Source organism: Thunnus maccoyii, chromosome 7, assembly GCF_910596095.1.
Source record: "Thunnus maccoyii chromosome 7, fThuMac1.1, whole genome shotgun sequence".
NCBI classification, from domain to species: Eukaryota; Metazoa; Chordata; class Actinopteri; order Scombriformes; family Scombridae; genus Thunnus; species Thunnus maccoyii.
In genome coordinates, this window is record NC_056539.1 from 28,265,470 (window position 1) to 28,282,291 (window position 16,822).

At 39.5% G+C, this 16,822-nt stretch overlaps 1 protein-coding gene across 2 annotated transcripts in view; it reads left to right on the top strand.

Moving 5' to 3' along the window:
- bcar3 (BCAR3 adaptor protein, NSP family member) overlaps positions 1–16,822 on the top strand; it is an 82,720-nt gene that overhangs the window by 43,171 nt on the left and 22,727 nt on the right. For both annotated transcript variants that reach the window (XM_042416465.1, XM_042416466.1), the window contains one exon: positions 2,998–3,040. In XM_042416465.1, the coding sequence (XP_042272399.1) occupies positions 2,998–3,040 (43 nt within the window). The remainder of the gene's footprint in view (positions 1–2,997; positions 3,041–16,822) is intronic.

The window sequence follows — 16,822 nt, forward strand, 5'->3', positions numbered from 1 at the left end:
TTGATCTTTATTATGGAAAGACACTGACCTCTGTTGGCTGTCTGCAGGCTCTGCATCTAAGTCTTTCCATCGCTCCCGCTGTCTGTCTGTCACTCTCTCTCTCTCTCTCTCACTCTCACTCTCACTCACACACAAATATGGTGCAGATCCTTACTGAAGCCAGTTGTGGTCATGCTGAGTATTGTGTGGTGAAGCGCAAAGAACAACAGTAGCCAGAAAAAGACTGTGGCGAGTGCAGCCCGCTCTCTTGCCCTCCCTACTCTGTGTTTCTTCTCTCACTAGCTTCTATTCTTTCTGTCTTCATTTCCCCTGTCTGTCTCTGTGTCGCAGGTCAGTCTTGCGGTCATAGAAGCAGAAAAATCCCGTGTTTGATGCCGTTTCAGCAGTATGGGCAGAAAAAGGCAAAGTTAGCTGTGGTTAGATTGTGTAGTCTGGAATGTTTGTGTTCGGCCTTCTCACTCTTACCGCACTTTGTTTCAGCTCATTTAGTGCTTACCAAACTGTTGTCAGGGAAGAATAAGGATGTGAAAACATTCATCAAGATGCAGGGTGGAGGAGTAGAGTGACGGTGCAGTGGTTGGAGATACATCCTTCACCTGATGACCTGGGTTTAACACACTGAATCTCTATCAACTACAGGGCTGCTGCACTGTTTGTTGGCCTGACCTTTGACCTCCCTGAGTGGAAAAAAAAGGGAATTTCCCTCAGTCGTAGCACATTCAGCTCCAGTAAGTTTTATATGGGTGTTGTCTGGTATGTGGTGATTCTCATTGCACCCACCTCAGATTAGAGAGCCATGGCAGGGTTACGAGGGGGCAGGTGGTTGGTGTGGTGAAAGTTTTGGGCCAATCAGAGGTCTAGACAACCACCAGAGTCCAGAGGTCAGTACAGTATGTGGTCAATGACTGGCATAGCTTTCAATGCAAACTGAATGTTTGATTTTAGTTTACATATATGATCACAGTAATTTCTCTTCTTCATAACTGCAGCAGTTAAACTATGACCATTATAATCATTAGATGGCAAATAAATACTAACAAAATTAAACATCACTTCTATTTAGATGCACATCAGTGGCATTTGTTCATTTAAATGCCTTATCATGATGTGATTCATTTAAATAAACAGAATACATTTGTCCAAATATTCAAAACAAAAAAGTAAAGATAAAAATATTATATTCTTGATATATAAAGTGCACGAAACTACAAAGAAAACATGTGTTGGGATCTTTAAACAGGCACAAAATGAATGAAAATATTCAAAATGAAAATAATTGTTAGTTGCAGCTCTGATAAAGAATTGATCAAACTTGCAAGTACAGTAGCAGATACATATTTAGCTTAGAATAAATAAATTAGCCACATTTCTCATTCTTTTAAGGAAAAACACACACACAGATGTTTATAAAAGTGCAGGGAAAGCAATAAATATCCACCTAGATCATCAGCATTTTTGTAGAGTCCATAGCAGCATCAGACAAAACCGCTCAGACATCAACGACTGATGTGCTCTCTGTTGTGAAGACAACTGTGTAGATTCGTGTTGATACACTGTGGGGGACGTCAGGATGTGTTGGATTACCTGAAACAGGATCAGTTATAATGTACCGAGTCTTCTTGCCTTTGCAAACTGAACTCTGCAGTCGATCCTGAGGGTGATGAAGAGGCCCGAGCACTCCACCGTCTATGAATAATGACTATACATTTTTGTGAATGGGGGCTTCTGTTCAGTTACATAACTAAATCCCACTCATTATTTTGGGCCATATTAAAACTGAGAGGACTTAGAGCTAAACATGTTTGGTTTGGTAAGTATTGGACTGTGCTAATGTTCCCGTGGGAACACCAGTGTAGGCTTAAGGGATCTAAACTACCAACCTCACAAATGTAGTCTGGGATTTGAGCTAATTACCTCTTTCACTGAGCCCCTGGATATAAGCCTCCTGTTGAGAATCTGAGCAACGTTAATGCACTCAAGTACCAATATTCAAGGCAAAGATGGAGAGCACCTGAAATAATGGAGTATGCATGAGAGGAATACTTCTTAAGGAACTAAAATATGACTGCTGGCCAAAATAAACTGCAAGAAAAATGTTTTCTGTGTATTCTGATCCTTAAACAATGGTGTGAAAGAAAAGAATATGAAACTGCATCTTAAGAGAGACAATGAGACATAGATAGAAAATGACAAACTCTCGGATGTGGTTGTAAACAGTTTTTGGAAGAAAGGATCAGGGGAAAAAATGCCAAAAAGAGTGAAATGCTGCTGTGTGTGTGCATGTGTGTGTGTGTGTGCTCTAACCTCTCTGTGAATTTGTCAGTGGACTCAGAAGGGTAGGCGTGTGGCTGTGATGTGTGTGACGGTGGGGGGAGGAGAAGGAGAGAGAGAGTGAGGGAGGGAGGGAGGGAGGGAGGGAGAGAGGGAGGCCAAGTCAGGCAGGCAGTGAGTGAACATGTTTACCACTGACTGAGAGAAAGAAACGGTGAGAGACAGACAGCGAATGGGACACAGAGACTCAGAGTTAAAGCGGTTCAGTGTGAGGTTCAGTTTCACATGACTTTTTTTTTTTTTTCTCTCTCAGAGGAATCGAGTCGCAAAGTGGAACCTAGTGAACTTGGGGATAGCATTACCAGCCATACAGTTGCCTTTCCTGGCACTAAAACCTATTTGGACCTGCATATTGCTAAAATGGACACCTAAAGAGGCTTGTTGGACCTTTTAGAAAAAGTACCACACCTCCATTAAACAATATCATCTTCTAAAAGAGCTGAGTAGTGTTTGAGTGCAACAAAAGCAGCATCAGCACCCATCAGGAAGCCACCTGGACACAGCCAGCTCGGCAGTATTTGCGGTAGAAACTAGTGAGGAACCGAGAGCAGAAAATTTCGAGACTGTTTGCGGAAGTGAAGATCAGCACCAAGGACGCAGAAAGTCGGGTGCCGGTAGCAAGATGTGTTCACTAAACCGGACCTTGTCTCTGTCTGTGTTCCCCAGGGAGCCAGCTGCTGGCCTGGACGCCATGGTGGACTATGTTAAGGTAGGTCCAACGCTTGTGCTGATGCATTGTTTAAAGTATATATCCTACACTGCTACACTTATTGTTACAAAGACCTCAATTTTTGAGGTTTTAAATCTTACCTTCACATTCTTTATTATTTTATTTGTTTTATTAGAGATATATAGAAATACTTTGCTTGTTGAACTGCATACTGAAAGACAGATTTGTCTTATCGCTTATACACACACATAATATGTTGTGTTCACACAGTTGAACATATTTATAGGGCACTTACAGTATCAAATGGACAGGCAAACAAAGATAAAAGACACACAAAACAAACACACGCACTCAAGCGAATGGTAATGTACAATGGTAAGGTTCACTTGGTTCATTATCTAGTAGAAAAAAAGTACTGGTTGTACTTGTAGTACCAGTAGCTGTGTTAGAACAGTCCACCCTGCTGTCAAAAAAATGTTACTGTAGAATAAACAATTCTTCAATCAATCATTCAAAACTCTCAGAAAATTGATTGAATCCGTCAGCAACTATAATTTGTTTAAAACTGGATATGAAATGACGTTTAGCTGTCACTGCAGGTTGCAATATAAACATCACTCATAGCGGTAGTTGATCCAATTGCCCCCGGGGTACAAGGATAATACACCTTTAAATCATACAGTCTGCCACTTCGCGTGTGTTAAATCATATTCATGTACACACCACCTGAGTCCCAGCTGTCCTCAGTCAATGGGAGGCGATGAGTGAGAGGTGATCATTCTGTTATCATAATATCGTCTGGCTGACATATGATGTGCTTTTACTGTCTATGTTTTCTGCCTCTTTCCGTCTTGGTCTTTGCCTTTTTTTAAATTTTTTTTGCTCCAAACTCAACCTCATACAGTTTCTTAATTGTCAGAGAAATTTATGCAATCTAAGGGCATCAAAACAAACAGAGGGTGTCCTGGTAGCGCAGGGTGGGGTTATGACTCATACTGTATAATCATAATGTTCAGTTCAGTTCAATACCAAAAAAAAAACATATTTAGATAAAAAAGAAATTCCCAACAACAGGAAAATGAACTCTGAGCGAGCAGGGTACAGAATTTATTCTTCAATAAGATATCGCCTCATTTAAATAATAATAGCCAAGTTTCTGTGCAGTATTTAACGTCAAGACAATATTAAACTAAGTAAGAAACTTTGTCTTATTGTGTTACATGACAAAAAGTTTTTTTTTGTTTGCAAATTTCCTGTATTTAAAAAATTACAGGATAATTATTCCCTAGTTCCCAGCGCAACCCCTGCATGGCCAGAATGGAGACAAACACAAAACCTTTGTTCTGGTGCTAGTACTGAGAATTTTGAATGATATCCAACCCTACTTTTCCTCCCCTTGTATGGATAATTAAATATAAAAAAAAATAGCTTATATTGGCAAGTAAAGCGCAATTTGTTCAAATGCTTTGTACAAGCGAAATAACTGTAGTTTTTTGTTTAAATGAAGTAAGTTCTGAACCTTCTCATGGTGTAAAACTTCTTCACAGACCTCATAATGACAAACTAGAGCTAAACTGTGTGAATTTGTGTCTGTAACATGATCTTATTTTTACCTTTGATTGTAGAGCACCCCTTCAGTTGATCAGTGACATAACGTCATAATGATTTATATCATTAACCCTAAAGTTTCTCAAGTTTCATGATCAGAAAAACTGCTTTTAAATAGCTGGATTTCAGTGTAAAGTAGTAGAAATGTGAGTGTTCTTCTATCCATTTCCCACATTTTCACTTTTTCTTCTTCACCTGTTTTCTTCTCCACCCACCCCCCAACCATCCATCCCTCTCTCCTTCCAGCCATTACTCTTTCCCTCCGTCTCTTAGCTCATATGTTTGGATGCTGACACCTCAGTGTGAAAAGCAAACTCAGTCCTTCCCATGAGAGCAGGTCGCACATGTGGGAGCTAACCACACACACACACACACACTCAGACCTCCATGCACACATACACAAACATTATTTGTCTGTTTTTCTTTGGTCAAATTAGGGTTGCGAGCAAGTGTCAACAGTGTGTGTCTGTGTGCTGACCGCATATGGAGCTACTGTATCCAAGGTATTATATAATATAATAGTGTGAAAGTGTAGCTGTCAGCTCTGGTACTCCAGGTGTGTTTGTATTTCCACCCTTGGACAAAAAAAAACCACACTCATATGCTCGCACGCATACACACACTGCCGCAGACAGTACAGGTGTTCTGATGTGTCATTTCCTGTGATAAGGTCAAAAGTACATTACCCGTGTCGGCGCGGCGAGGCTTGCATTGTTCGGTGCAATCAAGCCATCGATTATGTGCAGTACAAGTGTGTAGGATGGTTGTACGCAGGGAAGGAAGTGTCTGTAGAGAACAATATTACTGACTAAAGGTCAATTTCTCTCCTTTTCTCATTTCCAAAGCTGTTTGATGTCTAAATTTGGCTTAATGTCTGATTGGCTTGTTTCCCTCGCCAAAAGGAAGTAGAAACATCAGATGAGGTCACGTCACAGTGAAGTGCCTCTTTGAGCTGATAGATGGTGGGTTAAATGTTAAAGCTGCACTATAAATACTGAAATTACAATAAAGGATAGAGGTGAAATGAAGACAAGTACTGTGTTGACAGCTGCTGGAGCATTTATGAACAGGGATGCATTCTGCTTTCTCCTGTGACTCCACAGAGAGGAAACACGGGCAAGCAAATGTATCCTTTATCACTCAGGAACCAGAGATCGAAATTTCTGCATTTCTGAAAATAATAAAAGATCTCAGAGGAGAAAGTGAGTCATTGCAGGTGTCAGAATCACATCTGCATTGTCTTTCACTGATTATACAGGAGTAAAATATTTATAATCGGAACTCCACCATTGTTACGTTTTCCATAACAGATGTACAAGTGTGTATGTAGCGTTTTATACTGTCTGAAAAAAGGCAGAAAATTTAGATACTAAGATGTTCAGAGTAAAGTCAGTGTACAGAAATATGTACCGAAGGCGCGGGCACGCACTGTACTGTTATCACACATACAGGCATGAAAACATTCAGTGCAGCGAGGCAAGATAATGGTGGGAAATTCATCCAGATTAAGAACAGGCAGTTAAGACTGAAGGGACTTGGCATGGTCAGTGAAAACTTCCCAAAGGATAAAATTTTATAGACTGGAGAGTGTTGCATGCTGAAAAAGTAAATAGTGTGTGTGTCTAAGTATTTTTTGAAGTTAGCTATGAAGAATTGACTTAAGTTAATAGTAATATATGGGCAGAAAGAAGAAAGGACATTGCTGTAAAATAGGTTATATAAAAAATGTATTAATTAAAATGAACACAATGACTCATGATTCAGTAGGTGGCAGTATAATTCACCTTATTCTTCATATTCTTTGAGGAATAACTGACTGATTGGGAAAGAAAGACTGAAAGGAAGAAAGAGAGTCTATTCCCCTGTTAATCCTCTGTAGTTCAGAAGGAACACAACTCTTCTTTCACTGGGCCTTCTCTAAAAGACTCTTTGCTCTTTCTCTCTTTCATTTCCACACTGTCTTTGAGTTGAAAACATCAAGTTGCTCTACCCTCATGAGGGAGCTGTAAGAAACAGTAATGCTCTCTGTGTGTATATGTGTGTGTATGTGTGTGTGTGTGGTCTTGGGTTGCAGTTGCTTTCAACTCTCCCGGCGGATGATACTACAGTAGACAAACGCAAAACATTCATACAGAAGGCAATAGTTCAATATTCTGGTGTTCAACTAAGGATATAAGGACAGAAAATATTAAAGTTTAAAGCACAAAACATCAATTAAAGTGCAGAAATAAGCCAAAAAGAAACCATGTAAAATGCACCCCTAAATGCACTGTCAAGCAAATAACATCTCGGTTCTCCTTTTGCTATTTGCATTTATTTAAATTAGGTCTAATAAGTGTACATTTGGTGCAAAATTGGCACGTTTCTATGCAAATGAGCCTCATTGCGAAAACAGTCGAATTCACAAAGACCAGCACTAATAGCTACATGCAGTTAGAGTGAAATTATTAGCGTCTGCAGAGATTTGGTGGTAACTGAAGCACATTTTTAAGGGGTGTCACGCCCAGACTTTCCAGTGATCATATCACGTTTAAATTCCTTGCCTGAAGTTTTGAGGAATGCTTCTGCACCTCATTGGTTAGGACTCGTAGCTCGCAGTCTGAAAATCAAATTTTTCTCTTTCTCTCTGCAATTGTCCTGCTTACTGTGATCTTGGCGCAAAGGCAACAATCATAGTTTGCCACATGGATAATTGCAATCAGACACAAAACTTGGGTGTGTTTGTGTTGTAATATCATTAGCAAAATATCTTTTGTGAATCAGACCTTGAGAGAAGGCAGATAGCGGTGCATGGCGGTCACGGTGCTATCAGCAGCCGCAATCCATTTGTGAATTCGCTGCAAAGTATCTTGACATGTGGTAAAGATGAACTCTGGTACACTCTAGTGGTCAAATGAAAGTACTACAACCACAGCAGTGTGAAATTCATCAGGACCATCTTACCAGTCTGTCAGCGTGAGTTCAGACAACAATCAGGCAAACAGCCAACACGCCGGTCACCCTGTCAGCCAGCTATTCAGCTCCATCAACTAGCGTGCGAGTGTGTCAGTCTGCCAGTCAATAAGCTGGACAGCCAATCAATCAGTCAGTTTGTCAGCCTATAAGTGGAGCAGGCAGCTGGCCAGCGATCCAGCAACTAGCTGCAGGAGATGAACAATAATGATTCCCTTTTTAAATCTGCAGTCAACCTGTTAAATCCAGTGGCAACTTATCTCTTAGTGCCATCTTAATTTTTATAGAATTTGTTATCAGATTTCTGCTCATAATACTGGTAGCATTTAGGCAGGAGAACGACAAGTGTCCTTAAGTCCAAATCAGAGCATCAGAATTCTGAATTCATACCGACAATATTGTAAAAACACACTTTTAAGAACTTATGAGCTGCCACTCAAAGAATATTTTCCTTTATTGAATACATTACCGATTTTATATGTGACAGACCAAACAGTCAGTGTGGGTAAAGATCAATACTGAGATCTGGGTCAAACCCTATGGATTAGGAGTCACAGTTTAAAACCACATCACCCGTGTGTCTGTCGACAAGTTTGGTACAAATTGCCTCCCACACTGCAGTGAAAACTATAGTTAATAAAGACACATTTGTACATTCGCTTAATGTTTATTGTTTTATAAAATACTCTTATACAAAGTTGTTGAAATGTAAGTATATGCCATTTTGATGGGGAGCGTCTGGAGCCTCAAGAGCAACTTTGGCGTTCCAGGGTCCTAATTAATCATGCTACATGTTTTCAGTTTGCCAGCAGAGCATTTGGTTTAAAATAGGTTGAAATCTGCAGTATATAAACCACTCACATGATGAATATTTGAACAAATATTGTTTCAACCTTCAAGTTTAAACCAAACTGAAAAAACTAAAATATTTATGTTTGTGTATTTTTGGTATACAGGGTTAAACTGTTTTCAGCTGCAGTATATGGACTGTATACCATCAGCTCAGTACTCCGGCTTACTCTGAGGCAGAAAACATGAAAACACTTGTTTTTGGTCCACATGAATTATATTTTATCCGCGGATTTACCATGTTTTTATTGACCTCATGAAGGCTCATACAGTGCAGGAGTCACGTTGTACCGATCAATATGACTGTCACCAAGATCGCAGTCCATTACTGATCAATGACCCATCACAAACACAAACACACTCACCCAGAGAGTCAACTGACATTTATTCTTGGCCATTACTACATTGATGAATGCTTCCTAACTTGTGCAGAGGGACGCTGATGCTGAGACTGTGGCATGATGTCATAATTGATTTACTTTTTGCTATAGCGTTTCACTATTAGATGTAATCCTTCTAAGCAAAACTCTAGCTGGTGTCAGGAAATCAGATGATGTATTTTAAAACATCTACTGGTAGAATATTTACTTCAAAATGTCATTCTATAATTTATTTTTGATAGTGTACCATTAAGACTGTAGGTAAACATGAAGATATAAACAGTATAGTTCTGTTTTGGTCTTTGTGTGAACCAAACTTTATTCTGTTTGTCATGATTTGATACAAAATATGTTTGATTGATTAACAGAAAAAGGACTTACTTCACTTTGTATTTTCCAAAAGTGTAATTATGATGTAGAGAGTAGAAAAACGAATAATAATTGAAAGTACAACCAACTTTCATACCTTCCTACTATGTCAGTGTACATCTTTTAATTGTCTTTGTAAAGTGTATTTAGTCTTATCAGTGTAGCAGAATATATTAAATCATCATACTCTTGCAAATTTAATGTAAATATGATGTTAAATATGTTTAAATTGTATTGAATGTCCAAACAGATCATAAATAACAAATAGCAGTTTAGTTTTTAAAAGAAAAAAGGGAGAAAGAAACAAACAAATACACACACAAAAGATGGGAAAACATAAAGCTGCATAGCTAAATGGCAAATATAAAGAAATGTACAACTATATATGTATATACATGCATCAAGATACCGTATATAGCGGAGTACATAACAATAAAAGACACAAATTCAAATTAGTTAACTAAATATAAAGAATACAGCATGGAAGTTTGTCAGTCTGGATGGCAGGAAAAGCACATTTTTAAGTGTACATGCATATGAAAAATACTTCAAATATCTTCCCAAAACTGTCTGACAAACCTTTTGTACGTCCATTTTTTTTAATGCAGTAATTTTCTGTATTGGGCACAAGAAACCATTTAGCGGGATTCAGATCATTTACTTAAAACATCACAGACTCGAGCTTTTCTCACAGTTTCTTGACCACATTTCACTCCATTTCACTCCATATATTCAATAACTACATATCGAATAACAGTGTACCATTTTCAAATAGCATAAATTATAATCTTTATCTCCCTTTTTTTGTCATCTAACTAGCTGAAATTGCTGAAACAGCTTCCTCAGTCCATTTGTCAGAAACAACAAAGAGATAGAAATAGAAAACATAGAACCTCAACATGGGTTCAGAACACCGATTTCCGTCCCTCGTTGTTTTTCCAGAGCATTCCTGAAGCGACGGATGTGTATATTTTAAGGTGGACATTTAGCCTAGCTGGTGATTTGGGGCTGCTGTGGTTGGCGGTGGTGTGTGTGTGTGTGTGTGCGTGTGCTGCTGTGTGGTGCCCCAGGGAATGTTCTACATGTATTTCCTTCTTAGATCCTCAGAGAGTTCACACTGTAATTAGTGGCTCCGTTTCCCGCGGCAGAATATTCCTTTAACTGGTTGCTTCAGGGGGTGTCACCCTCAGTGTGTCTTTGTTGGTATATATGTGTGTTCTTGAGTATACATGATTATGCCTTCATGTAAATGTGCACAAAGTTTTTTTGTCCCTTTCTGTTTGTGTTCATGTAAGCAGAGGCTGCTATTCCGTATGCGTCCAGATGTGTCTGTGTGTATTTGGTGCCAACTTCCGTGCGTATGTGTCTCTGTTACTGTGAATTGGTGGGAAAGAACTAGTGTGTGGGTGTAATTGCTCAGCAGTCATTAAGTCACACAAATGGCCAGCTATTTATCAGCATCAGTCTGCAGAACATACAAACTCACATGTGAACACACACACACAAACGCACGCCTAGTTGACTTTTTCCTCTCGTCTAGACACTCATCTAACAGTATCGGGAGATTATTTAGAGTACCAAACTTTGACCGAAGCTACGGTCACTTAACCATTAAATGTTTTTTCATGGTTGTTGACAGTGTCTGGTAGCTGTTTCCTTGGAAAAAAGTCTCTGGAACCTAAGAAGTGATGTATCTTCTGTTTTTAGGTAATTTTGTAATAAATAGAAGAGGAACTGGGTAGTTTGCGAAAACAGTGTTAGCGACCAAGAAAGAAAAGAGCATTATGTCATTCTGCATCCTCTGTTGGCATTGTAATGTTACTGTTGTCCAGAACTTGCTCAGAGAAATTTGTGAATAATGCCAGGAAAATAATAGCTAATAAGCAAGACAGTCTTTGCGACATCTATAAAAGCTGTGCTCTCTCAAAAACGTATTACTTTATCCATAACGCCTCTCACTCAGTGAGTTTCAGCTCCTTCCACGAGGCCGATGAGGCCTTCCTTTATCCAAACGGCCATCTCACTCTATAACACACATGCATGAGTTGCAGCAGCAGGTGCTCACACACACACGCACGCTTGTCAACATTAGTTTAGCACATGAAACTTTTAGCACTCATTGTAGCTCCATAGCTAGTGCTGCATAACATTGTGCGCTATATTGCATGTTTTGCACTTACGTTGACATCGGTTCCGTATATTGAATTTATATACTTGTTTACTGCTTATTATTGTATTGTTTTCCCTCTGTCTGTGTAGTATGACACCATACTGTATGCTGTCTACCATGTGTGGAAGATGTCTTTTAAATGTTTTTACTGTGGATGTCTTTATTGGGTTTGTTCAATTTTGTGCCCACGCTCCAAAGCAATTTCCAGATAATAAAAGTTAATCAAGTCACATCAAAAGAAAGTGAAGCTCCATGAACATGAGATCCAAATAGAGTGACATCAGTGCTGAACACACTGTTTGATTGACAGACGATGTCTAGGAAGTGCAGTGCAGAAAGAAACGACAGTGATGAGCACTCAGAAGCAAAGACAGAGTGAAGAAAAAAAAGTTGAACTTGCAAAATCCTGCTTGACAGAAACTTAATGTTACTTTACACTGTTGCTACATGAACCCAGAGGAAACTATTCTGAAAATGGAAGAAAGTGATATTCAGTTTAGGTGTATATATCTGTCATCCATGCGTTTTTAAGGAGAGAGAGAGAGAGAGAGAGAGACTTTGCCTCTGGGCCACTCCCAATTATCTCACACATGATTGGCTCAAACCAGATCACATGGTTCTTTCTGATGCCCATATATGGAGCTTAGAGGGTGGAGTAAAGAAAAAAAAAACTGTGTGAGAAAGGATGGCTAGAGCCAAGTGTGCAGTGGTGGGTCCACTCTGCAGGCAACTGTGGAGGAGAGAGACAGATGACAGAGTGATAGATACAGTAGTTGTCATGATGAGGATGTTGGGAGACAGATTCTGACGTATTCTGGTTTAGTCCACATGTGTCTTTAGCTTCTGCACTTTGTAACTCTGTGATGGAAGTTTTTCTTGGAAGAGGCAAATGGGAATCATCAATGGACTTGGCAATTAGTAAAATCATTCCAGTTAAGGTTTGGGTCTGTAGTCAAGGTGACTAGAGCTGGCAGCTGAAGGAGTTGGTTACCCCTGTTAGTCCTGGCAGTTGAGAAAAGTTAACCAGAATGTCGGAGCGATGCAACCTGAAGACCCTGACAGCAGCTCTGTGTTGCTTCTACCACAAGAACTCTGTCATCCATGCAAAGGTGAGAGAGAAATGGCATGTACAGGTATTGACAGCCCAAGTTATGTGTTGTTTTTTTGTCATTTTAAGCATGTTTTCAAGTGCACGTGTCCAAGTTGGGTTTTTTTTGTGCATGCTTACATCCTGCAGCCTTCATCCTGGATGCTGTCATGCCTGTATTTCTGCCTTCATACCTTATTTCAGTGTATGTGTTTTCATGTGGTTGTTTTAGTTTAAGAAGTAGTGGAAAAGTGGTTTGGAGTATTAATGACATCACATTTTGGAGATTTGCTTTCATGCTATCAGGGTTCCTCTAATCTGTTGTTGGTAAAAGGAGACTATAGGAAACTGAGCAGTCCACAATGAGACATTGGGAAAAGGCATTATTAAAAAGACATGAGCCATATTTCCCTGTAAGAAAACAATCTAGAAAGTGCTTGGTAACACTTCCAGCCAGGGCAAAATCTAATCACACTGAATAGTCCTCCTTTTTCCCCCTTACTCTCTCTGTGTGAGTTGAACACTGGGCTTTTATTACTCGGACCAGACGCTCTCATAAATGACCGACTGTGTGACTGTCTGACTCTGTGTGTGAGTGTGAGATATATAGCTGGCTTCATCCATAACTAGTGCTGTCAAACAGACAAGGCAGTGTGTGAAGGCAAGGGTGAGACACAGATAGTTGTACATGGAAAGGTACCAGGACGAGGGCGATCGTCCTCATGAGGATGATAAATGACTAACTTATGATAGTTTGTCTTTTTTTTATGACGTCAGTGAAATGTATGATGGCCATTAACTTGATTGGATGGAGCGAGCAGCGGTGCAGCAGGCTGAGGTGACGTAGTTTGTCCCTCTTTAGATCAGCCAGGAGATGGTCAGTATTGGGACTCCATGTACATCTGCTGTTAAAGTACAGACTGAGCCTGGATAAAGGAAAACACATGTTAATGAAAGGTGTAAATGTGTGTCACATGTGACGGCTGATCAGATCTCATCCAGAGTCAGCAAGATGAAATACAATCAGCAAAGGGTTTAGAGTTTATTTAAGAGCTGTTTTGATAATTGATTCATCGTTTTTAGTTATTATATAAGAAAAAAAAGGCCAAAATTCTCTGCTTCCAGCCTCTCAAGTGGTTTCTTTAGTCTTCACTGATGGTAAATTGAATATCTTTGGATTTTTGACTGTTTGCTGGAACAAAACAAGGCATTTCAGGACGTCACCTTGGGCTTTGGGAAACAGCTGTCAACATTTTTTTTTTTTTACAATTTTCTGACATTGTATACACCAAAGGACAAATAGATGAATCAAGATAATAATCGAAAGTTTAATCAATGATAAAGATAATCGTTACTTGCTGCCCTAGTTTGTTTGGATCCTCATTAGCTTCCACCGTAATGGTTGCTAATCACCCTGACATCCACACACTAAATCATTTCTGAATAAATCGAATCATATTATGTGTCACTTGATGTTGACCATGATCATGATCTTAGTTTAGTGAGTTAGCATACTTTTGCTAATCAGCACTAAACACAAATGATTACTTTGGCTGATGGGAATGTCAGTGTTTTTGCAGGTGACATGAATCTCTGCACTGATATGTCACGTCAATCCATCCAATAGTTGTCAAGACATTTCACAAAAACACAAAAACGCACCACACGACTGGATTTTGACGATATTAATATAATTTTTTTTTTTTTTTTTACATAAACCTATAACATACACAAACATTTTTGACAAGGGCCTCCTCAATTCGGTCTTACAAACTATGTAACAGCAACACTGTCTCTAAATGATCTCAAACATTTCTGTTCTGCAATGTCTTGTTACTTATTCGCTGATATACTGTATACATGTAATAAGATAATGTTGGCTGATATATGTAGTGTATATGTAGTGTACTGTACAACAATATCACCCGTCTTGTTGTTGTATCATACTCATCTCTTGCTCTACAGTTGCTTTCGTCAACTTTCTCATCATAACACTGCTCCCCTCTCTCCGTCCTTCCTCTCTGGCTTTATGTCCTACGTTCACTCTTTCTTCTCTCTCTCTTTCTCTGCATCTCTCTATCTGTGTCTTCACTTTTGTTTCCAAAGAGCCCGGGGTTTTATTCCATTCTCTTTTCCCTCTTTATTCTCTCCACCATCTGCTTTTCTGGGAGGTCGCCATTTAACCAAAGAGAGGGCAAACTCTCTTGATTCTGTGTCTGTACGTATCAAAACTTGCTTTTCAGTCGAGACCGACCCCTCTGACCCATTTTGCATCCTAAACCATAGAAGACACAGTTGTCGACAGAGGGGAGTAGATTCAGCAGATTATCTTATATGTTTTATGTCATTATCCAAAGCTTAGCAGCGCGGTAATTGTATACATACAGATTACATGTGTTCCCAGTGGAAAAGAGCCTTTTGCACAAATATAAATAAACAGTACAGTAACAAGGGGAAAAAGCAGTTTGTCATTGTGAATCTCTTTTTAGAGTATGACCTTGTTTTCTCTCTCTGCACAATAGACTTTTCTAAGTGTTTTAGCTTTTCACTAAAAGCTCCAACCGTTACTAAAGAGCCCAGAGGTTCAGGATGGCTTTTTGGAGCAAATCTTTTCTACTATTTATCAGATTTTTTCTCTCTTAAGCCTAAATCTCTAATATATCTTTAACCTAAAGCTATAGCATTCCCAGTTCCCAGCTCAGTTTTTGCATGTGGTACATCTCATTTCAAAAATCATGGCTCTTGTTGTGCTGCTATAACAGCCTCCACTCTTCTGGTTTCAGGCTTTCCATAAGAGTTTGGAAACTGGCTGCAGGGATTTGCTCCCAGTCAGCCACGAGAGCATTAGCGTACGTTCAGACTGAAATCAGCCTCGTGTTATAACAACGCAAGGGGCTGTATTGGTAACGTTGCCTCAGGAACTGACGAGACATGATACAATCCAGAAAGTCTAGTTTGAGTAACAAATCTGTGAACTTGAAGGCTCCTCAGATGCCAAAACACACTCATGAGACAGGATTTGACAACTCTGGAAAGTTATTTACAGCAACAGTTATTGTATCTTTCATCACAACAATAGCAAACTAGGAAAAGTTTGATTCGGAAAAACTTGAACAAGTGGCGCCTGCATACTTTTGGCCATCTAATGAACAAACCACTCCGCAAACTAGATGATAACGTGACTCTACAGCTCCAAGTAGATTAAAAATAAAGGATCATTATGGAACTGAGAGGCCAAGTTCCCACCTCTAGTTTATTCAGAAGATGATTTTGGTGAAGAGGTTTGGGGAAATTTCCTAATTTCCAAAACAGCTTTCATGTCACTGGAGATGTATATTTGTCCAGTCAGATCTTGGATGCATCTCCCCTGAAGCACGCTAGTGTAGGGTTGACTTGCTTTGCTCAGGGAGTCATATTTGTTGGAGTGTGTGTGTGTGTGTTTCTCAATAATTCCCTGGTAAAGATACACTCATACACTCAATCAGGACAGGACACCAGTCATGGTGATCAATATGCATACATCTGGTAGCGAATAAATACTAAATAAAACATTAAATGCTAGATTTATTATAGAGACAGACACTACTACTATACAGCAGTGTCTCAGAGATGGCAGTGAAGATGAATCCCTCTGTCACATGTTGACCAGTCAGATGCCTCCTGGCCCAAACACAGGAAGGAGCATCTATTTAGTTGTGTATAAACAGGAAAGGTGGAGACCTTGTGATGATGGAGCCAAGATGTAGAGATCCAAAGAATCAAAAGATCCACAGCTACTAGCTTTCATCAGTCTACACAGCTTTGAGACTATCAAGAATCAAACTGGGTGTCCTGTGTCTAATTATCATCTGACGAAGCTGAAATGAAGTAACACAGTTTCATAGAATTTCCTCAGTGTTGCAAAAAAAAGACCAAAACAACACATGCTCACTTGGTGTGGAGGTAATTAAGTTTTTGCTGAATAATCAGTCATGCAGTTTTTCTTTTCCTCTCTCCTGGATGTGTTTTCTAACATACATGCATCACTGGCTTCAACTGAAGATAGCGGTTTGCATTCATTTTGCAACTTTTCATAATTTCACCTCGAGGTCTCTTGGCGGTCGGAGGGATGTAGAGACCGTAGAGACAGTAAGAGACTCAGAAAGCCAGGGAGCGGGAGAGAGACAGCAAAACAGAAAACCAGATGAAGAGAAGAGGAAATACCAGAAACACAGCAGACCAAACAGTTGTTATTTTAATGATAATGATGACTATGAGGATGATGATGATGGCCCTTGTGAAAAGCATTTGGTGGTTATCTCCTATGTAAATATTGGGGGGGGGGGGATCGATGTCTTTAAGTCATTTCAGTTGGTAAATATTTTTGTGACCTTTTATGACACAAAAGCGTAGATTTATAGGCAAAT